This window comes from Podarcis gaigeae, assembly GCF_964106915.1.
Source record: "Podarcis gaigeae genome assembly, chromosome: 9".
NCBI lineage: Eukaryota > Metazoa > Chordata > Lepidosauria > Squamata > Lacertidae > Podarcis > Podarcis gaigeae.
The window spans coordinates 44,761,138-44,785,976 of NC_139685.1; the positions used below are offsets into that span (position 1 = coordinate 44,761,138).

The 24,839-nt window shown below is 40.0% G+C and overlaps 1 protein-coding gene across 2 annotated transcripts; it reads left to right on the plus strand.

The window, feature by feature from the left end:
- The first annotated feature begins 1,012 nt into the window (after window positions 1-1,012).
- On the plus strand, window positions 1,013-23,648 carry CLGN (calmegin). 2 transcript variants are annotated; one of them, XM_083755722.1, is made up of 15 exons: window positions 1,013-1,135; window positions 6,028-6,183; window positions 9,094-9,167; window positions 10,256-10,314; window positions 11,484-11,625; window positions 12,017-12,098; window positions 15,366-15,558; window positions 15,941-16,130; window positions 16,511-16,624; window positions 17,713-17,869; window positions 18,289-18,504; window positions 19,554-19,673; window positions 19,869-19,998; window positions 21,639-21,751; window positions 22,799-23,648. In XM_083755722.1, the coding sequence occupies exons 2-15, from the start codon at window positions 6,037-6,039 to the stop codon at window positions 22,877-22,879; spliced, it is 1,818 nt and encodes a 605-aa protein (XP_083611848.1). In that variant the 5' UTR covers window positions 1,013-1,135; window positions 6,028-6,036; the 3' UTR covers window positions 22,880-23,648. The 2 variants fall into 2 exon arrangements, with proteins under 2 accessions (XP_083611848.1, XP_083611849.1); XM_083755723.1 differs by lacking the exon at window positions 1,013-1,135 and adding an exon at window positions 2,797-4,813 and having other exon boundaries at window positions 4,920-6,183.
- Window positions 23,649-24,839: the final 1,191 nt, after the last annotated feature.

The following is a 24,839-nucleotide window of genomic DNA, read 5'->3' on the forward strand; positions in this document are numbered from 1 at the left end:
TCCCCCCCCCCCGAGAATCCTGAGAACTATACTTTTCCCCTCACAAGTCAAAATTTACAACACCCTTAACAAAATACAGTTCCAATGATTCTTTCAGGTAAGCTATGTGCTTTAAATGGCTGCAACACGCTACTGGTACATCAACTTTTATAGGTCAGAATCCATCAGGTGCATGAAGTATATACAGTACAGTACTCAGTGGCGTAGCGTGGGGGGTGCAGGGGGGGCCAGCCGCACCGGGTGCAACACCTGGGGGTTAGGGTTAGGGGGCGCAAATCCACAGGTTAGGGGGCGCAAATTACTTGCCTTGCCCCGGGTGCTGACAACCCACGCTATGCCACTGACAGTACAGTACTTACAGTTTAGGGCAGGGAAGGGAGGACAAGACATGGAGAGAATATGCAAAAAAAACAGGTAGGTAATAGTTATATAAAAGCAAAAGACTTACAGTGACAATTGACAAGGATGTGTTGGCAGTACCAGTGTTAACATAGGTAGGCTGACAGAACAGATGAACAGTCCAGGTATGACATAATATATGTTAACCTTTAAGGTGTCCCAAAATTCTTTGTTGTTTTGCTACAATAGACATATAATAATATTGTTTTGCTACAATAGACATATAATAATAATATGGCAGATATTAACAGGCATATAATAATAAGACTCCCTCTGAAAATTGCCCTAGCATCATGCGTTCCCACACTGATCTTTCACTACATCACACGTTTCAAGAGACACCAGCTCTTTCTAGCAAGAGCTGCGATTGGCACAGAGCAGGCGCTTCATCAGGACCCTTCACTAAACAAGGGGAATGACGAGAGCTGTGATTGGAGGAGGCCGCACGTGTTGCGTTCTCTAAGCAAAGAGCGGCGAGCTGATCCGCTCTCGGGTTAGCGCTGCCGGGAATGAAACCCTCCGCCGCGATTGGCTTCGAACCATCCGAGCGCCGGCTCGCGATTGGTCGCGGTGGCGGCGGCTGCAGCGCGGCGCGCGTCGAAGCACCTGCTTCTTCTATGCCTTCTGGTTCGGGGCGAGCGGCGCATGCGCGCGCGGCAGTTGAGGTGATGCGCTCTGGCAGGCGGCCGGGCTTTTTGCTGGGGAGAGAGTCTGACGGGACCGTGCTTCGCGGACGGTAACGGCTGCGTGGCCTTTCCAGGGGGTCGTAGGTGGGGGGCGGGCGATCTGCTTACGGTTCCGCGCGTTGCCGAGGGCCCCGAAGCCGCGAGCGACGGGAGGGTGGGTGCGGGTTTCCTCAGAAAGCCCTTCGCAGAAGCGGCTTCCTCCATCCTTCTCTCCCCCCCCCCCCATCCCTCCGCCTTCGGGCTCAGCCGTTATTCTGCCGTTGGCGTTTGAAGGCTGCGAGGCTTCGGCGCGAGCCGGCTGCGCTCTCTTTCGCGAGGAGAGAGGTGGGAGGAGGAGGAGGAGGAGGCATCTTTCCGCTCGGCCTCGTCTCGCATCCCCGTCAGCCCCATGGCCGCAGTCGCCCCTTCTCCCGGCGGCAGCGCTGCCTCCCTTGGGGACGGGCCCTCTGGGGGGAGACGCAGAGATCAACACCAATTAAGCCTTTGGTAGCCGAGGAGAAGGACGCCCGGGTGGCGGCGGAGGCAGCTGCTTGCTGCTGCTGTTGCTGCTGCAACAGCAGCATCAGCGGAGGCTTCGCAGCAGGACGACCCGAGGTCTCCATAATTACCTGCCTGAAGCGGGTGAAATTGTTGCTAATTGTAGCTTTAGCGCCTCATTTCTACTTGTTTGTTTGGTATCATCAAGCAGCCAAGAAGTCCTAAACAAATGGTGGATCCTAAACAAATGGTGGCAGCAGGTCCCACAGATGGCAGACCTGCTTTGGGGCACTGGAGAGATGCACTGTGACGATTTAGCCTGTGGTGGGTCAGTGTTGGTTTGGAGCCAGAATGTTGCATTGTTCTTTGTGTTGGACTGGGACCAGGGTTTAAATGACTCCTCAAGAAGCTCACTCTATGACCTTGGCCCAGTCACACGCTGCTAGCCTAACCTATATATCTCAGAAATATTGTGATGTGTTTTCCTGAGCTCCTTTCTGGAAGGGTAGGAATACACACACACACACACACACACACACACACACATACATACACACACCCCATATATTTACTGATGGTGAACTCTGTTCTTTGGACAGTCTGTTCTTGTGTAGCCAGAGTGTGCCTCCCAACTGTCAGTATTTTGCAGGAAGAATTCAAGCACATCCCATATTTTTAGGTTGTTGCAATTGAAGTGGATTAAAATGCTGTCACGATACTGCAGCAAATGCACTAAAAAAGAAGAAGTTTTTACAGTTAGGAACGTAAAGTGTGAGATGAATGAATTAGTTATTTGGAAGATGTGCCAACAGCACCCTGCAAGCAAATTGGGATTAATGCTCATTGACTTATGACAAATCTTGTAAACAAATAAGAATGAATGCTCAATAAAGACCAAATATAGAGAAAACATGTATAAGCTTTGTACAACCAAACGTGGTGAATAGTGACTAAACAGGTCATCAGGAGGAGCCCAAGGAGCATCACTTGTACAATGAATTATTGGCAGACTTGGGGAAGCCCCAAGATTTGCAGAAGTACAAAAAGCCTTAAGGAAAATACTTAAGAGAAATCCAAAAATGAGCCCAATGAGGACTGACCATGCTCAGTGAGCATGAAATGTTTGCTGACCATAGAAGAGGGGAAACAGAATATAGTATATGGGAAGAAGGCATGGTTGGCTAGCTGGAATTGTGAACAGGAATGTTCACGCTGCTATTTTGTTGCAGGATACCCTTTTTATTTATGAAGATCTGACATACTGATCAGGTATCACTATAGTAGTTATCCTAGGTTTTTGTAAAATTACAGCATAGAGCCACACAAAAATAGCAGTTATGAAAAATGTCAGGGGATTCTGAAAACTTGACCTTGGAGTATGAATTTGGGTTTTAATATTGATTAGGACTTTCCTAAGGCATTCTGATGCTTGAATTAGACAAAAGTCCAAATGGTATTCTCAGGCATGCTAGTCATATAAACTACCTCCCGGATCAGAAGCACCATTCTTCTGAATATCAGTCCTGGGTAGGACAGTGGGAGAGGGCCATTGCATGCCTATCCTTGTGGGCTTCCTTTGGTATCAGGTTAGCCACTGTGAGAGACCTAATTGTGTGCAAGATAGGCCTTTTGTCTGATCCAGTGGGGTTCTAGTGAAAAGTGGGTCCAATCCTTTGGGAAATTCTCCTGGCAAGCCCCACTGAAAATGAACAGGGAGGCTTATCTCTTGTCAGTGCCATGTTGGTTTCAGTTAAGTTTTGAGTAAGATCCCCCCCCCCCCCAGTTGATTGCATCCCATTTCTTTCATTTGGCACTTTGGCACTTCTGTCATCCTTAATGGAAAGCAAAATCTGACAGTTGAAGTAGTCTCAACTGCCCTCGTGCTGGGTTAATCCATTTCCATTTGCTTGTTATTCTGTTATTGGATTCTTACCCAAGCAATTAAGGGTAAAAATATTCAACACTAGTCTTGCTTGGAGTATAGAATAATGGAATCCTAGAGTTGGAAGGGACCCGAAGGGTCATCTAGTCAAACCCCTACAATGCAGTAATTCTGCCCACAGCCATCCCTGGGTGGGTCAGACCCACCAACCTTCTGGTTAACAGCCAGCTGTGCTGACACATTGCGCCACAGGAGGGCTGTAGATTCACTGAAGTTAATGGACATGACTGACTTAAGTACACTAATTTCAGTGATTCTACTTACTTGAATACCCCCCCTAAGTCGTGTTCACTCTGAATTCAGCCCATGCTGGCACCTCCAGTAAGAATAATAGTAATAATAATAATAATAATAATAGCAGACCAATGTGGGTGGCACATTGAGGAAGGGATGCCTTCTTCAGTGTGAACTGTTGCACACAAATATATCTTAGGTGGCATTTCTTTAGATGTCCCCATTCTCACAAGTAAGGCCAGTGAATGGTTAGGGGAAGTTCTTTTTTGTGGTGGTGCTTGACTCTTGAATGCCTTGTCCTGGAATGTTTTTTCATCACTGTGCAAATACATACCCTGCTCCCTGCAGGCCTTTGAAAAATGTGACTAAGCTTTTAGCTTTTATTCTGCTGCTTTTGATTTTTCTTCTACTCCCTTGCTGATTTTTATTGTTGGTTTAATTATGTTTTATTTATCTTACCTGATTATTGTTTGCCACCCTGGGAGCAATAATATTGAAGGGTGGAGTATAAAACTTTTTCATAGATACATAAAATCTTCCATGGTTCACAGTTATGACAACTTAAGAGTTCTTCTCCTGAGCTGCTAGACTATTTTTAATGGTCTTTGCATATTTTTAGCTTGCAATTGCTAACCAGTTCATCAATCATACATAGATACTTCCCAAGGCTGCTATAAGCCTTGCTTTGCTTTAATCTTCCCAGTTATGTCTTTACCAGACCAAAATGTTGAAGTTTTTTTCTAAAATGCTAGGAAGTAACTAGCAAGCAAATCTATTTCTGCCAATGTCTGAATTAAAAGCTACAAAAAGTTATTTGTTGCATCTAGCTCTTTCTTTGGCTTCCGTGTTTTTGTGCAAGTGATGCACGTTCGTGATTACACTGTTCTGGCATGTATGGGCTGGGCTTGATATGCATTTGTGGCCTATGCATGTAACGTGGATCTTTGAAGGATACGATTGGTATGCTATGCCCAAAGCTAGAGAGCAATTTTTTCCATGCAAAGAAAGAGGCAGCACCAGAGAGATTAAAAACCAAAAAAGGAGACGAAGGTGCTCAAATAGAAAGCTAACTGTAGTATATTAAAAACAAAAAAAATTCCTTCCAGTAGCACCTTAAAGACCAACTAAGTCAGTTCTTGGTATGAGCTTTCGTGTGCATGCACACTTCTTCAGATACACAGTATATTAGTATGCCATATGTTGTATCATTTTGATGGATTGTTGTTCCAATAAGTAAGTGAAATAAACTTGTAAAATGGTATTGTTTCTGAAGAAGAAATGTAAACCAATATAGTGGGAATGCTACAGCAAACATTGGGCTGGATCCAGTCTAAGAAGGTTGTGTTTGTAGCATAATTCTAATCATGTCTACTCTACTGAATGAGCGTCAAGATCCTGCTTCTTGCATATAAACCCCTAAACAACTCTAGACTAGTGAGCTGAAAAAAATCCTTCCTTCTACTGCCTAGAGAGGAAATTAAATCCAGTTAGTTTTGCCATGAGATGATAATTATTGGCCAGTGGTAGCATGGAACTGGGCTTTTTCACTGTTGGTCCCAGTTTTTGAACACCTTCCTTGCAGAATACAATAATTGCTCTAATTGTTACACTTTTTAGCTACAGGCAGATTCCTGTTTGTACAGTGGCTGTGTTTCGGGATATCACACACATTGGTGGGGCATACATAAGCCCGCCCTGTTCCACCCTTTTCCAGGGCTGAAAATGGCATGTGTGTCGGTTGCACGCGTGCCAAACACACAAACAGGGAGTTGCCTACAAGTTGTTTACTTGTATCTTTTAATTATAGTTGTTTTTGATGTTTGGGTAGAACTGTTTTATTGTGTATTTTAATTATGTGTGTATATTTTATAATTGATTTTATACTTTTAATGTGCTTAGAAGCCATTTTGGCATGTAAGCAGTATATTTGTATACATCAAATAATAAGAAGTAAGTTCTGTTTAATTCAATGGCTCTTTCTCCTACTACAAGTGTTAGAACTGCAGCCTTAGTTCTACTGGAATCGGTGTGATTCAAATTATCATTACTGAAGTTCAACTGCCTTAGTCTGTTTTTAACACCAGCTTGTGGCTTTGAATTCTTTTTCTTCCATATTTGCAGTTCTATTCCAGCTGTTATGAGCAAGCTGCCTTCCATTTTACCATTTATATTAATTTCATTTAGTGGATAGTTGACTAACAGAAATGACAGAATGAATGTCTTTGCAATTTTGTACTCTGGCTTCTCAGATCGTATAAATCTTTCGCCATTTGCATTTCTCTTTTACAGGTAGCCAGGATGCAATTCCAGTGGGATTGGCTGTGTTTCAGTGTCTTGCTATTAAGTTCAGTAAGTGCAGAATCTGAAGATTCAGAAGTTGAAGTAGAAGGTTTTGACAAGAATTCAGAAGATACTAATGTTGAAAAAGGCAGCTCATCTCTAGAGGTAAGATTCCATCTTAAAGAAGACATTATCTTTTTTTGCTTCTTTTGTTGAGAAGCAAAAAAGCTCTTGGTGAGTTTTGGAGATCTGAAATGGAAAACCTGCTCATTCACACTGATATGAATAACACCATGTGGGCAGGGCTTGCTGACAAAAGTGATGAAGCTCATAAAGTCAGTCCCACTTTTGAGGAGAAGCCACATCCAGTCTGTCATTTTTTTTTTGTACTTGAGCATGAGTTCTGGAGAAAACGAATACAGTGGTACCTTGGGTTACATACGCTTCAGGTTACATACGCTTCAGGTTACAGACTCTGCTAACCCAGAAATAGTGCTTCAGGTTAAGAACTTTGCTTCAGGATGAGAACAGAAATTGTGGCACGGCGGCAGCAGCAGGCCCTATTAGCTAAAGTGGTGCTTCAGGTTAAGAACACTTTCAGGTTAAGAACGGACCTTCGGAACGAATTAAGTACTTAACCCAAGGTACCACTGTATAGCTGCTCATGCATTGCATAATCCATAGTGTGGTGTGGTGCCCTTCACATAGGGGTAGCGGGGGAGCTTTCTCTAGAGACTTCCTTTTTGTTTATATGCTCTCTGGCTCTTAATTTCCAATAGTCATAGTTCATAATATTTATAGTATTCAGAAACTTGGTTATTGTTGGGGTTTGGGGTGTATGTGCTGTGGAAACTTAGTTAAGTGATTAAGCTCACCACAGAAAACATGTTTAGCAGAGCTGTTTTTACTAGGCCAACACCAGCATTCACCACTATACATACACAAACTATTTACAGATGTTACAAGTAGTCTTTTCTCTCTGAGCCCAGAGAGGGTTCTTTGCTTCAAAGTGCTTGCTGTGTTACAGTCCACAACCAAGTCCATGCAAAGTTCTGCAACCAATAGAGTTCTATGAGTTCTGACGTCTGGCAGTTTTACAGATAAGAAGGTCACAAGGTGCATTGTGGGGAATGAGTAATCTCTGCTGACTCATGAGAATTAACCCATTAACTGCATTCCTTAACCATTCTGAGTGAAGAATCCAGAAGCTCATTGATGCATTTGAAGAAATTTTAATGTAAAATGTGCTTATATCTATTGTATAATGCTGCCTTGTTTTTAACCACTGATGTGGTCTCCAAAGACAAATAGGAATTGTACTTAAGTGTATGAGCAGACTGTCAGAAGAGGGACAAAATTCTTGGCCCTTTCTCTTGCGTTTCACTGCATTGCTGGGCTGTACATGGAGGAAGGCACTTTATTCCTACCAAGCATAGAAGGCAAGTGAGTTTCTGGCAGAGGTATGGAGCATTTTATCCCTCTTCTGATAGCCCAATGTGGGTTCCTTGTAGGATGTGGATCCTACTCATCTAGTATAAAAACCCTGCAGACTGGTGGTGAATCCACTCCTTTGATGCCATTGGCTGTGTTTTCTAGCCTTAATTTTTGTGCCAGTCTGCTTTTTTATTGTTCATAAGCCTATTTTGGGACATGGGTGGCGCTGTGGTCTAAACCACTGAGTCTAGGGCTTGCCAATTGGAAGGTCAGCGGGTGAGCTCCCATTGCTCAGTCCCAGCTCTTGCCAACCTAGCAGTTCGAAAGCACGTCACAGTGCAAATAGATAAATAGGTACTGCTCCTGTGGGAAGGTAAACAGTGTTTCTGTGCGCTGCTTCTGGTTTCACCAGAAGCAGCTTAGCCATGCTTGGCCGCATGACCCGGAAAAACTGTCTGCGGACAAACATCGGCTCCCTCTGCCAGTAAAGCGAGATGAGCCCCGCAACCCCAGAGTCATTCGCAACTGGACTTAACTGTCAGGGGTCCTTTACCTTTACTTTTAAGCCCATTTTACAAGCTAAACATAGGTGAGTAAAACAGTTTATTAGGTAGTAACTTTTGGATGCAAATTTGCAGAACAATTTTTCAGATTGACGTATTATTAGCACACACCTGCTTTTGAAAGACTTAATTCCACAAGCTATTGTACATCAGAAGTTTTGCTTCTGCAGATCAGAATTTAACAACTCTTGGACATTCAAAACCTTCTTGTTTGTTTGTTTGTGCATCTTATAGGTTTAGCTGATTATGAAAACTCAATTTTTAACACATGGGTTACCGTATTTTTCACCCCATAGGGCGCACCGGCCCATAGGACGCACCTAGTTTTTTGGGGGGGAATAAAGAATTTTTATTCCTCCCCCCCAGGCCCGAGCTTCCCCCGACCCCAGCCCCCAGAACAGGCAGCTCTCTGCAAGCCTTGGGAGACTGGCGCGACTTCCCGCCGGGCTCCCACGCCTTGCGGATATGTGCCTGAAGCCCAAACCAGGTCGCTCCTCCTCCCCGCTGTCACCCAGCTTGTGAGGCTGGCGGCGGGGAGAAGCACGCTTCCCCCCGCCGCCAGCCTCCAAACCAGGTCAGGGGACAGTGGGAAGGCGGCATTCCGCCTCCCCGCTGTCCCCCGAGCTTGTGGAGCTGGTGGCGGGGAGAAGTGCGCTTCTCCCCGCCACCAGCCTCCAAACAGGTTGGGGAACCGAAGCCCGGGGCGCGCTGTGCAGCGTGCCCCAGGTTTCGAGATGCAGGATGCTCTCCGCAGCCTAGGGAGCCCTGCGGTAACTCCCGCGGGCTCCCAAGGCTTGCGGAGAGCTTCCTGAAGCCTGGAGAGCGAGAGGGGTTGGTACGCACCGACCCCTCTCGCTCTCCAGGCTTCAGCGAAAGCCTGCATTCGCCCCATAGGACGCACACACATTTCCCCTTCATTTTTGGAGGGGTAAAAGTGCGTCCTATAGGGCGAAAAATACGATAGTTATTTTCATTTAATGCAATAAATATAAAAATATTTAATTGATTTAAAACTCAGTGCATTTTACTTGAATGTGACTATTCAGATTTTGAATGTATTTTTATAAATATTTGGTAGGTTGAATACAAGACGCCAGAGCCTACTGGAGAAGTGTATTTTACTGAAACTTTTGATGATGCAGTGCTGTCTGGGTAAGAATATTTCAAAGGAAGCATTAAGTCCATGCAGTATGATTAATTAAAGACAAAAGTTGGAAAGCTTAGCTTGTTGTAATTGGTTGCATGTAGGAATACCTATTGAGATTTCATTATTTGGGCTGATGCTTTAATCTGTTGGGAAGTGATGCTAAATACTACTTATAGAAATATGATAAACTCCTTAGTATAGTATGTCATATTTGATTTAAACTGTTAACTGTTATTACTTCCTGCAAAAAGAAATAAATGTTCAGTAAACATTTTAGTAAATACTTTTACTTAAAGATAAAAAATTTCAAAGAGTAAATTAGGATTGCAGTATTAGTAGATAAATTTATTAAATTGGTAAATCCATTTGTAATCTAATAAAAAAGTGTCCCAAATTGGATTTTAAAAATTAACTATTTTAATCCAAACATTTACAAATAAGTGGAAAGAGGGAACCTTCTTAGATGCATTCTGTCTTTGCACAAAATGAGACTGTGCTTCCCCCAGCAGTCTTAAATCTAAAAGAAGTGACATAAAATATGGAAGTTAATAAGAAAACTAGAAATTCAGTTCTTGAGGTTACATAGCTACTATAATGACTAGCTTGAATGGAAATAGTTCAGGGAGAAGAGAAGCCAAAAGGCAGCTGGTCTCTCAGCTGTGCCAGTTGAATGGGCCCTGCTTTCTCATCTCTCTGCTCCAACCAGATGGAATGGCTGCTAGTAGAGATCAATTGAGGGAGAGGAGTAGACAAAGGTAGCTGGAAGGTTCGTCCTTCTCTGACATGCTAGTTTTCTTACTTGCAAGCAATCTTTTACATGAAGGAGCATTCAGAAATGGAATCCTTCCCCAACTGCAGTCTGAAGTGATACAAAGCTTTTATTGCCTTAGGATCCTATCGCCTCATTCTGCTGAATTTGTAAACCAGGCCTAAAATTTCTTTTATCAAGTGTCAGCTCTACTCAAAATCCCAGTGACACCCTTATTCAAAATTGGCATACTATTTAACTGAAACATTAAATTAATTAACAATTAAGCAAACCCTTTGCACTACAGAAACTTGGTATGATCTGGTCATACTTCTGTCTTAACAGGTGGGTTCTGTCTCAAACCAAAAAAGAGGATACAGATGAAGATATTGCTAAATACGATGGTAAGACTAAAGCTTTCTGTTTTGATACATGAGTGACTGGTATAAATTCTCTTTGATTTTCTCATTTCTGCTTTCAGAGTTTTCTATTTTTTAGTAAATATATTATCTTTTCCATTTAATATTTCAAACTAGCAAACTGAAAAAGCACACAGATGCTTTTCATTATATCTCATTTCATGTAGCTGTTAGCATCTATATATTTTTAGATGACACTTACTTTTGACCAGAAGCATAAACAATTTTTTTCCATTGCTGTAAGCTAGAGATGGGAAACCTAGGGCCCTTCAGATGTTGTCAGACTCCAGTCAGTATAGCCCATGATGGAAGATTGTGGGTGTTGTAGTCCAACAGTATTTAGAGGGCCACAAGTTTCTCACCCCTGATCTAAGCATTAGAACATAGAACACATAGTGACATTTTAGGTGTACATTAATTCCTTACCTCAATATTAACATAGCTCATATGACAGACCAGGGCTTAGATTGAAAACAATAAAGGTAGATAGTTTTTCTACTGGTAGCTTAATAAATGTTTTGCAAGACTACACAAGAATGATGCTACAGAAAAAATATGCATGCCATCCTTTGAAAAGTAATCGGTCAGCAGCATGAGGGCTGTCAAAACTGTGTGTCTAGATGCTAGCAAGTGGAAGAAAGGATTAGGAATTCCTAAAATAACCATAATCCTCATTTCCTCTTCCTCTTCTTCTTTGAATGACTCTGAGCAATAAAAAAATATGGAGCATTCATGATGGTGAATCAATTGCCATGGTTTGAGTTACTATCATAGTTCCAAACTGGTGGTTGACTGTGTAATGGGAAGAAATATAGGAATCACCTTATATTGAGTCAGATCATTGGTCCAACTAGCTCACTATTATCTATGCTAAGAGTTTAAGACCAGAGTCTTTTCAAGCCCTGCTTGGAGGTGCCAGGGAATGAACCTAGAATCTCATATGCAAAGCATGTGATCTTTCACTGAACTCTTCCCTCAGATATTCTGGTGCAGTTTGTACACAGTTAATCCCAGGCCAATGTTTTTCTAATAATCCACTCTACAGAGCACTAAGTATATTGAGTAAGAATGAGGTGAACTAAATTCATAGGAATACCTTGTACCACACCATAATTGTGGTTTTGTTTGTACTTCTCTTGCTGTATTTCTTTTAGGAAGATGGGAAATAGAACCTTTAAAGGAAAACACAGTGCCTGGTGACAGAGGACTGGTGCTGAAATCAGTAGCAAAGCATCATGCGATATCGGCTATGCTAACACAGCCATTTATTTTTGATAGTAAACCACTGATTATTCAGTAAGTATATCCATACTTGGATGGTTTGCAAAGTGATTTTTTTTTTTAAAAAAAGATCAGGATTCTGATTTGTAGAAAAAGGGAATGCGGAATCTGTGCCCCTCCAGAGGTTGCCTTTCCAACTCCTATCAAACCCAGCCAGCATGGTCAGTGGTTGGGGACGATAAGAGTTGTAATCCAACAACATCAAGTCCATGGGTTGCCAGTTCCTAGTATTTAAGCATAATAGCAATTGTTTTTCAAACTTTCAAAACTAAAATTACTCAGCCATAGGAACAACCGGGGAGGAGCAACTAAGAACAGTGGCTGAAGTATCTGAAAGCTAGTAGCTAACTGAACTTTTAATTAGTACTTGTCTCCAGAAGACTATTCTTGTGTTTCTGTTGTGCAGGTATGAAGTGAATTTTCAAGATGGCATTGATTGTGGTGGTGCATATGTTAAACTTCTTTCCAAAACTGATGACTTGAATCTGGTATGTAGTATTTGGGAGAGAGAGGTATGATCAGACATGTTTCAGTGTTGGGAAGGAGAGTGCCTAAACCTTTGGGTTCTTATACCAGTTGCTTGGATATGTCCCAATATTTATAAGGAAACAGGTGACATCTGTACCTAGTCCCAGATTATCTGTCTGAGAAAAAAGTATTGTTCATGTAAAAAAAAAAAGTGACATCAAGTGACTGTTCAGCAGTGGAGCAAACTCCCACAAGAAGTTTTGGACTCTCCTTCCTTGGAGATTTTAAGCAGCAGTTGGATGGCCATCTATCATGTATGATCTAGTTGAGATTCCTGAATTGCAGGGAGTTAGACATAGATGACCCTTGGGGTCCCTTCCAACTATACAATTGTATGTCTATGATTTCCTAAGGTATAAGATACCCAGCTCATAAATAATAGGTTAGGTATATTTTAATCTTCGTAAGTGACGTGCCTAATGCAGTGGTACCTCGTGTTACGTACCGTCCCCTTTGCGAATCCTTCGGGTTACGTGCTCCGCTAACCTGGAAGTAGGTCTCCTTGTTGTGAACTTTGCCCCAGGATGCGAGCGGAAGTAGTGCTCTGGTGGCGCGCATGCAGCAGGAGGCACCATTAGCAAAAGCGTGCCTCATGTTATGAGTGGTTTCCAGTTATGAATGGACCTGTGGAACCAATTAAGTTTGTAACCGGCGATACCACTGTATTCAGTAGTTCACATATATATGTGCACTCAGCGAACTAACCTGGTCTGCTATTGATGGGTCCTCTTCATAAATTTCTTTTGTTGGAATATTGACTGTGTATCAGTATTTTTATACTGCTCAACAACCCTATTCCTAGAACATTTTACAATGTGGACTATGGGCTCATCCTCACGTCGTTTTGTGCTGCATTTTCAGGGCGCAGGTCCAGGATTTCTAGGTCCATGTCCATGGGGATTATTTTGTCACATGGCCTTCACCAGGAAAACTCACTGTTTACCACTGAATTGAAACAAATGGCAGTTGGGATTTCTCTGGGTTGCTGTTTGTTCTGATTCAGCAGTAAACAGCAGGTTTTCCCATGAAAGCAGTGGGACCAAAACAAAAAACCACTCAGAGATGACCTAGAAATCCCAGACCTGTGCCTAGAAAGCGTAGCACTAAAGGTAGTGTGGATGAGGCCTGAAATTGAAATACAGTGGTACCTTGTGTTACAAATGCTTCAGGTTACAAACTCCGCTAACCTGGAAGTAGTACTTCGGGTTGAGAACTTTGCCTCAGGATGAGAACGGAAATCATGCTGCACAGTGGCAGCAAGATACCCCATTAGCAAAAGCGTGCCTCAGGTTAAGAACAGTTTTGGGTTAAGAACGGACCTCCGGAACGAATTAAGTTCGTAACCTGAGGTACCATTGTATATATAAAAGAACGCTTAGCAAACATAGAATGCCACTGTCACAAAAGCAGCAAGATCATCTAAACTTGTTTCTTAAAAGCCTGGAAAAATAAATAGGTTCTTGCCTGTAACCAAAAAAGGCAATAAGGTACATGTTGGGCTACTTTACTGCCTTTAAACTGCCTTTCCCCCAAGCAGCTCAAGACAGCTTACTTGGTTCTACTACCCTCATTTTTCCCCCCTTGCAACAACAGTGTGAGCTAGGATAGGCTGAGAAGCAACAATGTCAATCTGCCAAAAAATCTTTTCCTGGGGAAAAGTGGCAAGACAAGCAGAAGTGTAGATGAGCCCTAAGTGTGGTTTCGAACTTGGATCTCTCCAGTCATACACTAACCACCACAACTTATATTGGTCTAGAACAGCATTAGTAGAGAGAGAAAATAATTTGTTTAGTGACTGAAAATGCAGCAACGTATTCTTTTTCAAAAAACCACTCATATTTTAACATTTCCTTCTTGTTTTCGTAACACAAGAAATTCTTTAATAAAAATATTTTTAAAATGAAAAAAAGCACAGCTGTCTTGATTATTCATAATCGTGCAAGCTTAGTGAAGATTTGGGTTATTCAAATTTTTCCTTGGTGAACAAGAAAAAAAATTGGATTTGCGGTTCCAGAATGGTTAGAGTTCATGCTGTATTAAAGTTGCTGCTTGGATGGCTGGTTCTAAAGCTTTAGGAGCAAACCCAATTATTCCCTTATGTATGTCAGAGCGGTTCTGCAAGCAAAATTACTTGCTTGCAATAGGGCTGCTGATGAAGGGATGAGGATGGCGGCAGAAAATTCCTATGTAGTGAATGGAATGGAAAAAGGTCTGCCTGATTGTGCCCCAAGTATTGAAGCAACATCACCATGGTTAATAATAAATATTGTGGTGGTGTTTCAATAAGATGACATTATTTTAATGTGCTACCTAAGGCTGCAGTGTTAATTATATTTCGAAGTTCCAGTGGATGTTGAGGCATACTATCAGTCAAATCAGAGGAGGCTGTTTACTAGTTTAATAAGTAAGTAAAACAAATCTCCCCTGCACCCTCTGGAATGTTTTCCTCTTGTCCTCACTGCATGACCACTGTCACTAATGGCAGCCTGTCTCTGGGCACCATTCAGGTCTAGAAAACGGACAGAGGTCTGAAGATGAAATTCTGAGAATTAAAGCAGAATAACCTCTGGTATGAAAAGTTACTTCCACGTACATAACAGATATAGTTCAGAGGTTTATGCACTGTACACAAACTGAGCCTCAGTGCCATTATTTTAAATTGGAAGCAGCTTTGGGAAAAGTGTACCTTAGAGTAAAGTAGTAGAGGTGGAAGAGTGCTTAAATCTTCTCCTGCTCAAAATTATGGAACTTGACATCTTCCCTTCTCCACCCTATTTTCAAAATCATGTGTTTCTACTTTAAAAAGACTTTGGAGCTCATTTACACATATAGGTGTGTAACATATTAGCCATTTTAACATCTATTTATTTCCCTCTGCTGTCAGAGACGGTAACTTAGAGGGAGAATAAAATACCAAACTTCACATGAAAACTGCAAAAGGACCTTAGAGATACAAGGCTTGTCTTTATGCTGGATAGTCTAAAAGTTTGGTGCTTTTGATCTAATCCTGAATATTGGTTGGTTGGTTGTAGTGCATACTTTTCCGTATTGTTCTGCGAGGGAACTAAGGCATGGTTTATAACTGAGAGCAATATCTCTTCCATGTCATATGTAGTAATTTATGGCAAAGTAGGAAATAACCAAACTGCATGCCAAGTGCCAAAGTAATGGAGTGCTAAACCTTTTTGCTATATAAACTAAGAACAGTGTTCATTTTCATCCTACAGGAATACTTCCATGATAGAACATCTTACACAATTATGTTTGGGCCAGATAAATGTGGTGAAGATTACAAACTACATTTTATCTTCAGACATAAACATCCGAAAACTGGAGACTACGAAGAAAAACATGCTAAACGCCCTGATGTGGACTTGAAAAAAATATTCACTGACAGGAAGACTCATCTATATACTCTTGGTATTCTTAAATTTTTAAGTTGTTTAGAAAAATAAGAACTGAAAACATTTTACAAAGCCAGTTATGTATATCCATATTTTAAAGATGCTTTTAAGCTGTCATTTATGGGAAGTCCATATGGTGTAAGTAGGGGGTGTCACATGGCATACTGGGGCAGATTTGGATAATAAATGGAACTAGTCTTATAGCAGTTCCTATATTAAAACATCAGAAGAACTCTCTATATTGTTTACTTCAAATACGATGACGGTTTAGTTTAGAGTGACTGAAATTCCTTTTAAAATGAAGTTCATTTTGTGAGAGGTTCCAGCAGTACACAGATGAGAAACATGTAGCTCTCCAGATGTTACCTTCATTATATGTGTATTTTATTATATTTTAGTGCTGAAACCTGATGACACTTTTGAAGTGCTAATTGACCAGGCAGTGGTTGGCAAGGGAAGTCTCCTGGACGATATGGTTCCACCTGTGAATCCCCCAAAAGAAATAGAAGATCCCAATGATAAGAAGCCTGAGGACTGGGATGAGAGAGCTAAAATTCCTGATCCTGAGGCTGTCAAGCCAGATGACTGGTAAAGAAAACCTACACTGTTCTCTTGCCCTTTCCCTCCTATTACCAAGTACATGGCATGCAAATTTTCTTGGATTTGATTTTGACTTTATGTAATTGATCTTTGAGTTGCTAAGTTTGTAGCTGAAATACTAATTCTGATGGGGAGTCATTCATAAAGTAGAAGGGAAACCTCCAAAATATTTCTGTATTGTAAATTTGAATTAGTTTTGTCACGTTGCACCTAACTACCTTTTTATTTTGAAGTTTTCAAAAGCATAGAGAGGTTTTGTCTCTGAAATAATGTACCCTTTAGTTCATGCTTGGGAAGAACTTTACTAGGCTTTATCTATCATACTGTATTTTGTCCATCTCCTGGTAAAGTTGGTCTGTACTTTAAAGGAATGAAGATGAGCCTCCCAAAATAGAAGATCTTGATGCTGTTAAACCTGAAGGTTGGCTTGATGATGAACCAGAATACATTCCAGATCCTAATGCAGAAAAACCAGAAGATTGGTAAGATTTCTCTGCTTGTGGCAAAACTTTAGACAGGCTCTGATTTCTGTAGCAAATTAGACTGATAGGTCTAGATATTCTTATTCACAACTTGATTAGCTGTTTTGTTCTCCTTTGCTTTGGTTTATGAAGTAGTTTTATATCTTTGCACTGTTTTTAAATTTTCAAAATTAAATAATAATATGTAAGCTGACTTGAAGACTAAATGAAGGTGGGATAGAATTTTTTAAACACTGAATGTGTTAAAATGTTAATATTGATACATCAAACAGTTGTCCCTAACCTAACCAGTATGTGCTATTTCACTAGACTGTGTGCTAATTAGAGGCTAATTCTAGTCTGCAACTTCAAGGCCTGGATCTCAAAAGTATGTTTGAAACATCTGGTTGCAGTGTTCAGAAGCCATAGAATTGCAGAGTTGGAAGGGATCCCGAGGGTGATCTAGTCCACCCCCTGCAATGCAGGAATCTCAACTAAAACATCTGTGACAGATGGCCATCCAACCTCTTCTTAAAAACCTTCACCTCTCATGGGAATCTGTTCCACTCTCAAACAGCTCTTACTGTCATTTATTTTCACATGGACCACGGTTTTTTCTTAGACAGATAATCTGGGACTAGGTATAGATTTCACCTGCTTCCACTGCCAAACAGCTCTTACCATCAGAACTTTCATCCTGATGTTTAATTGGAATTTCCTTTCTTGTAACTTTAATCCATTGGTTTGGGTCCTACCCTCCATATGTAATTGGGGAGGTTAATAAATGTGTTGATGAGTGTCTTAAAAGCTGAAGCTTTTGGCAGTTAGGAAATGACATTTGATTTTCAGCACCTAGACTGGTGCAAGATGTAGATCCACAAGAAAGGAGCACATTTTCTTTGGCACTGTACTTGGAACACATTTCAAGCTATCTGAAAATATAAGGGATTGTTTTGCTATTCTGTATCCACATTTTTCAAAGAATGTTTGTTACGTTGAAATCTAGGAGATGCTTTTTCTTCTAAGCTACTAGAAGTAGTTTGGTGATAGGAATAAAATACACTAATTTACAGGAGGAGTTTGAACAGATGTGTTGATCATTTGTACAGGGATGAAGAGATGGATGGTGAATGGGAAGCTCCACAGATTCCTAATCCAAAGTGTGAGACTGCACCAGGCTGTGGAACATGGGTACGCCCCATGATGAGCAATCCAAATTATAAAGGAAAATGGAAACCACCTATGATAGAGAATCCTAATTATCAGGTAAACATTATTCCAGATACTTCAGAATGACATGTGTGTTAATAAAATACTTCGTTCTTTTCATCTTACTGATTTTTGCTGGATAAGTATAAATAGGGTTTAGTTTAGTTTTTTCTCTATCCATTAATCAGACTTAACAGGGTTGTTTTTTTAAGAGATGCTGGAAATACTTTCCTTACTTAAACTGTAAAATAAAGTCAGTGACTCGAATGACCAATGGCAGTGGAAGCAAGCGTGTTGTGGAAGTGCCTATGCACTTTGAAGACCACAATCTTTTAACTGTGTTACCTGTTTTTAACAGATGTGGTATATTTAAGAAATTTCAATTATTTTTCAGAACTGAATCAACCTGCCTTGTTGGCCTATTTAATATTAAATGTCTATTTTAATGTGGCATGTTTTTATTTTATCTCTTACAGGGAATATGGAGTCCACAAAAAATCCCTAATCCTGATTATTTTGAAGATTCTCATCCTTTTCAAATGACTCCTGTTGGTGCTGTTGGCTTAGAGCTTTGGTCTATGACATCTGATATTTACTTTGATAACTTCATCATCTGCTCAGAAAAGGAAGTTGCTGATCGATGGGCAGCGGATGGATGGGGCTTTAAAAAATTGGTTGCAAGTGCTAATGAAGTAAGAATTTACTATATTTTGTTGTGCCCAAATACACAGTGTTGCAAAAAAAAGCTTTTTGTCTTAACCTTCCTATATTAGGATTGTTGTGAACCTGAAGGTGTTTGAAATACTTGTAAATATTTTTAACAAACCAGAATGACCTCATATGCAATGAAATTATTAACGATTATGGGTTCAGTTGTCCCAGGGTGTTTCATCTCTTTACCTCCTTCTCAATTCATTAAATTATATTTAACTTATTAAAATATTAGTGGTCTAATTCATTCCTATTGAAAGTAAAGGAAAATGAAATTCCCAAACTAACTGGTGTCCATTCTGGCGGCATGGCGGCAGCGGGAGGCCCCATTAGCTAAAGTGGTGCTTCAGGTTAAGGATAGTTTCAGGTTAAGAACGGACCTCCAGAATGAATTAAGTTCTTAACCCAAGGTACCACTGTATCAATAAAACATCCCCCCCCCCTGAGTTAAACTAAAGTAATTTTGCAGTCAGTCATTATTTCTATTTCTAGCCAGAACTTTAAGGGGTCTTTTCAACCATAATAGCGGATTTTGGCAGGGTCAAATATAGAAAAAGAAAGCCCTAAAACTCTAATTTTCAAAAGCTGAGTCATAATGTCATAGCTTAACACTTAATGTTTGTGGATATTTTGTGGTTTAATTTGCTGTTTGTATGAAAAATGTAAAAACCCCAATAACTTAATAAAAGTACATGATAGAACTGTGCAGATGCCCATGCTAGAAACCTGCTCACATGCTCCATTATCTGCCTTATGTGGTGTTCCCTCTGTTAGCTCCCTTGACTGTGTTTGCGGGTATGTTTTACAGCATTCACATGACATTCAGTTTGGCTACTTCCAGCTAAGGCTCTTAGTGCAGTGTAAGGGCTGTTTGCAGATCTCCAGGGCCCTGAACAGCTTCTTTTCTCTATGTCCCCTCACCTGTTAATTTCCTTCCTTTGTTGCTGTTTCCTTCATGCAGTTTCGGAAAAATACCTTATGGCAACCCTTGGCAAGCTCTATAATGTGTGTTTTCTTTTCTTCCATCCAGCCTGGTATGTTTAGTCAGCTGGTGACTGCTGCGGAAGAACGTCCATGGCTTTGGGTTATTTACATCTTGACATTAGCACTACCTATAGGATTGGGTGTACTATTCTGCTGGCCATCCAAGGTACAGGAGAAACTAATCTGATATCCTCATTTTTTGCATGATGCTTAATGTGCTTTCTATCCAAATATTTTTCCACTCAAAAAATCCATTGGGGTGAGAGGGAAGATGAAGTTGACAGACTTGCTTCAATGGTGGGTGGGTGTTAAAAAAAGGGGGGCTATCAGCTTTTTTTGCATGATTGTCTTTCTGTTTTAGAAAATAGATGAAGATATGGACTACAAAAAAACTGATATAGCCAAGCCACTTACAAAAGGAGGACTAGAACAAGAGATACAAAGGAAAGATGAAGACCTAGAAAAACCAAATGAAAATGGTGGTGAAGACGGTAAGGGATTTTAGCCATACCTATTAAAAAAACTGTAGTGATCAATACTGAAAAATGGTAGCTAAATGAAAAACAACAACAATGCAGTTCATAGCACTTTGTTTTGCTGCCTGAAATTGCTACCTATACTTTACAGCACTCAAGATAAGTGTATTTTTGTTTCAGCAAGATCAAAATTGTGTAGTTGTGTCTTGTAGCTAACTGCTTTCTTAATTAGTTCTTTCCTGCATTCCAGACTCTTGGAATTGAATATTCTGTGTTTTTTCTCCCTAATCGTATGACACAATTTATTTTCATATTTGGGAGTATTTTAGCACTTTGCTTGATTTTTTAATTTTTTTTAAATTCTTTGCTTATCTTATAAATTGCAGAATGATAGCTTGTTCTCTTAATAGCAATTTGTCATACCAATATTTAAATTGGTCAGCTAAAGCATATGTCAACAACTACATTGGCAGTCAGACAGGTGTTGCTGGACTGCTGTTCCCATCATCCCTCAACATTGGCCATGCTGGCTGGGGCTGATACAATCTCTTCTTTTTATCTTTGTTACATTTATACCCTAGCTTCCCATTTTGAGAAATGCCTAATATAACCTACTTTGGAATCCTCAGTAAAAAATGAATGTTGATTTTCATCTTAGTGACTAAATATTTCTCAACATCTAAGACACTAACGGAGTTTTTCCACTGAGGGCTTTGAAATGAATCACAGGTACCTACCCCTGGTTCCAAGCAAAGGAAACCCTGCTGCTGAAGCAGAACCTCAAATATTCTTTGTTTGCTTTCCTGTGACCTCTGTGCAATCCCATGTATGGAATTGTGAATGCACAGAGCATGGTGTTGGGAACATGGGAGTGGAATTCTTGGAGGAGAATACAGATTATTTGGTCTGCTTTCTGTCTCCCTTTTAATGATTGGATCACTTTGTAAGTTTTATGCTGGAATTTCTAGCATCTTGTATAAAGAAATTGAGATGTTGAACTTCTACATATTTTGGAGATACTCTTTTTCTTTCACTACATTAAATTATGATTAAAAACATTTTTTCTACTTGCTATAGGTGGAAATGGTGGTGGATAGAAATGGTAAGACGTTTCAACAAGAACAATTTGAGAGAACGAGTATTTTCAACCCACAAAAATACAAAGATTTATCCCTAAATATTTACTAAAGGGCTGACATCAGTCATACTCAGAGTAGACCCATTGAAATCAATGTCTATTTCAGTGGTTATGGGTGTGCTCTGAATATATGCTACTACCGTTGGATGTTGCTGGAAAGGTGTTTGTATGCTTTTCTGAATGTTACTGTTATTATTTTGTTAATTCAGAATGTTACCCAATAACATTCTTAATTTGAAAATGTATTGTAATTTAATACATTTTCCCTTGTCTTCATGAAAATGAGAGAGATACTTAGGTGCTTGTTAAGAATTCACATTGATCTATTCCAATAATTTGCCCATTATGGATATACAATTTGCAGCGCTGTACAGCTCCATTGTTGACATGCTTCACCAACACAGGCCCTGTGGTTTCTTCTTATTGTTAAGGGTTTATCCAACCTGTATGCTCTTCTGTGCCATTGCTGTATTTTAGCCTTTAGAGAGCTAAATTGAATAACCGACTTGTGTCTTAGAATATGAAGGTGGTGAAGATGAAGAGGATTATGAGGAAGAAAATGAAGGTGGTGAAGGAAGTCAGGAGGAAGAAGTTAATAAATCAAATAAATCTGGCTCTGAAGAAGATGAGGTGAGGTTTCCAAGAATGAGATAATACACAAAGATTATTCCATGTTGCAACTGTGTCAAAACATGGGGTATAATGGCAACTTTCCCCCATGGTACTAATACAGGGCATTTTATTTCCAATCTTGTGGAACTCCTTCCCAACTGAGATCACAAGCCCCTTCCGTGTTGAACTTCAGGCACTAGGTGAAGACTTTGAATTTATTTAAGCAGGCATTTAAATTAGACTTTTCTGATTTCACTGATAATTTTAATTGGGTTTTTTAAACTGTGTTAAGCAGTATATAAATTGTTGAAATAAACATAAAACAATAATACAGTGGAATATAGAATTGTTCTGGCTTGTGAGATCTTGTCACTTCAGTGCTGAAATTCAAATATTTCCCCTTGTATTTAAGGCATCCTAAATTGTTTTGCTGGGTATTTGTATAATTGTCATAGTCTCACAATTTTGATATTATTTTTTTAATACAAACAGTTTGCTATTGATCTTATTTGGAGGTCACCATCTCTATATAGCATATTCTATCAGGTCAGAAATTGGGTTGAGGCAGTGGCTTCAAACATGAACTCCAGCATCCATAGCTAGCCTCACAAGGCATTTGTGTGCAAGCATTCTAGGATAGTCATGTAGGAGTTCCTCAGCAGATAAATCAGTTTGGAAAGGTTTTCATTCAGATGCATAGTATTGAGTTTGGGAGGCAAGCTTCAACTTCCCCCCCAATCTTGTTGATTACAAGAAACTGATGTTTAGGAATATAGGTGTTAAGTTGTAAGAGAAACTGCATCCATAAACTCAAGTGTTCGTATTCCCATTTTATTATGTTAAGAAGGAACAGACATAAAAGCTAAAAATTGAGTACTTTGAGAAGCAAACATGGGCCTGAATCTGAGCAAAATTAAGTTCCCTTAAGCCACTGAAATCAGTCAGCTTAATTGTGCTTAACTCCAGTGGATTCAACAGTTTAGACATTGTTTGGGTAGAGAATATGAACTATATCATATTTTGGAAAGATGATTGCATCTCTCTCCCCATCCCCACCCCCTGCAGATGAAAGAAGCAGATGAAAGCACAGGATCTGGTGATGGGCCGGCAAAATCAGTGCGTAAAAGAAGAGTACGAAAGGACTAACTTGTTTCCACCTAGTATTGACAGGTCCAGGTTACAGAACATAGGCATGCAGTTTTCACTTGCCTAACAGCATGCAAGTTGTTGAGTCTTAAACCAAAAGACTGAACTCAGCTTAGACTCCTCTGTTTCCATTCTCCAGACCATCTTAATCTTGTCAGACTTTTCCTTTATTCTGAAGAAACGCTCCGACTTGTGAAGTTACCTGTTTTCTTTACTTCATAGAACAAAAAAATGGTGATATGTCTGATTTATTGTAAATATTATTTGACGTTGTTTAGAGAATAAATATTTGAAAATGATTTGGCTTCAAAATATTACCCTTTTTAAACCTCATGTAAATGGGATTTTCCAGCTTTAGCACAAATTACACTTTAGATAAAAGGCATGAACAGTAGATGCAACATCCACTTGGATGCCTTGAAAGAAGAGATAACTGCCAACTCTTTGCTGAGCTGAATGCAAGAACTGTTTTGGCTCTTTTTTATATCAACCTTTTTTCCCCTTTACTGCAATGTCAACCTACAGTTTGTGCGTCATATGTTAGTTTGTGTTAGCAGTTGCTGCTGTTTTTGTTTTACAGAGAACTGCATTGTCATAATAGCATGCTTTACATTTAAATGCAAAAAATGTTAACTCTATTCAAGTACAATGGTGTACAAGAGAATTTTTCACATTTTTATAGTTTCATGTTTCAAGCCAGAATGGCATAACCCGTTTACAAAATATTTGCTAAGTGTATATTGCCTCCTGAATAAAACTTTTAATATAATCTGTTCTGCTTAAGTTAAACTCATTAATCCCTGTATTTTTTGGAATGACTGAAATGACTCTCCTTAGAAGTAAACTAGTAAATATATACTGTAACCATAACATTCTATATTCAGCATAGCCCTCAAACGTTACCTTTTAAAAGAAGCTATATGTACACCTCAATGCAGGCAAGTTCAGAGAGGATTGATTTAAATCCTATTTTCCATTGATACCAAATTTCCTAAGAAGTGGTGCAGATGTGACCACTAAATCACCTGAATACAACACCATTAATTCTCACTGTAGTTCAAAAATAGTTGGACGTTTGCATGCCTTCCTTTTACCTGCTAGAGGGAAAATCCTATACATAAATCCCATTACATTCAATGAAGCTTGCAAATGGGTATTAGGATTACAGTCTAAGTATGGGAATATGGATTATTGCAATGTTGCTACTTTGTTTCATTATCCTAACCATTGAGACCAACTATTGCTGAGAAACAACTTCTCTTCCCTGTTAAGAGCCTTTTCTCATAGTACTATGATAGTGGTGCGTTACTGACAAGCTGCATACTTCCTGTTCAGATAGGGGGCACAAATGCAAGCTATCTTAAGGACTAGTCTGTTTTCCATTAGACAAGTGGCGAGAATAATACTTAACTGCTTGAATGGGCTCAGTAAATACACATCTGATGCTGCATCATTACTGAAACCAATAAGATATAGGTGGAAGACCAACTGAAGCCTCATGCAATACTTGAATATCAGGAGCAGAATGTATGTTAATGAGTCATTTAGGGATCAGGTGGGCAGAGGGCATTCAGTGAGTATATATCCCCAACAGCAAGAGCCCGCAGTTTAGCAGAATTGCTGTATCAGGTAAGTATACTACTACTTGGGGGAAGATACTCATTCCTAAAATTAAATGGTAGCAATGGTCACTATCATTTTCAAAATCCCAATGAGGCATTCCATATTAAACCTAATAATATGGACTAGCTATATGCATTATAGCACTAAGCTGTTAAAACAGTTTAAAGTGGTCCCTTGTGTCAAAAATGAGGACAGAAGGGCAGCTCTGATTTCTTACAGGAGCCTATTTTTTTGCCTACTTAATGCAAACTACTAATGGTACAAAGAAAGGACAATGCTTCTAGCATACTACTTTACAACTATGGCACATGCTATAACTAGTAAAAGTTTCAAAAAG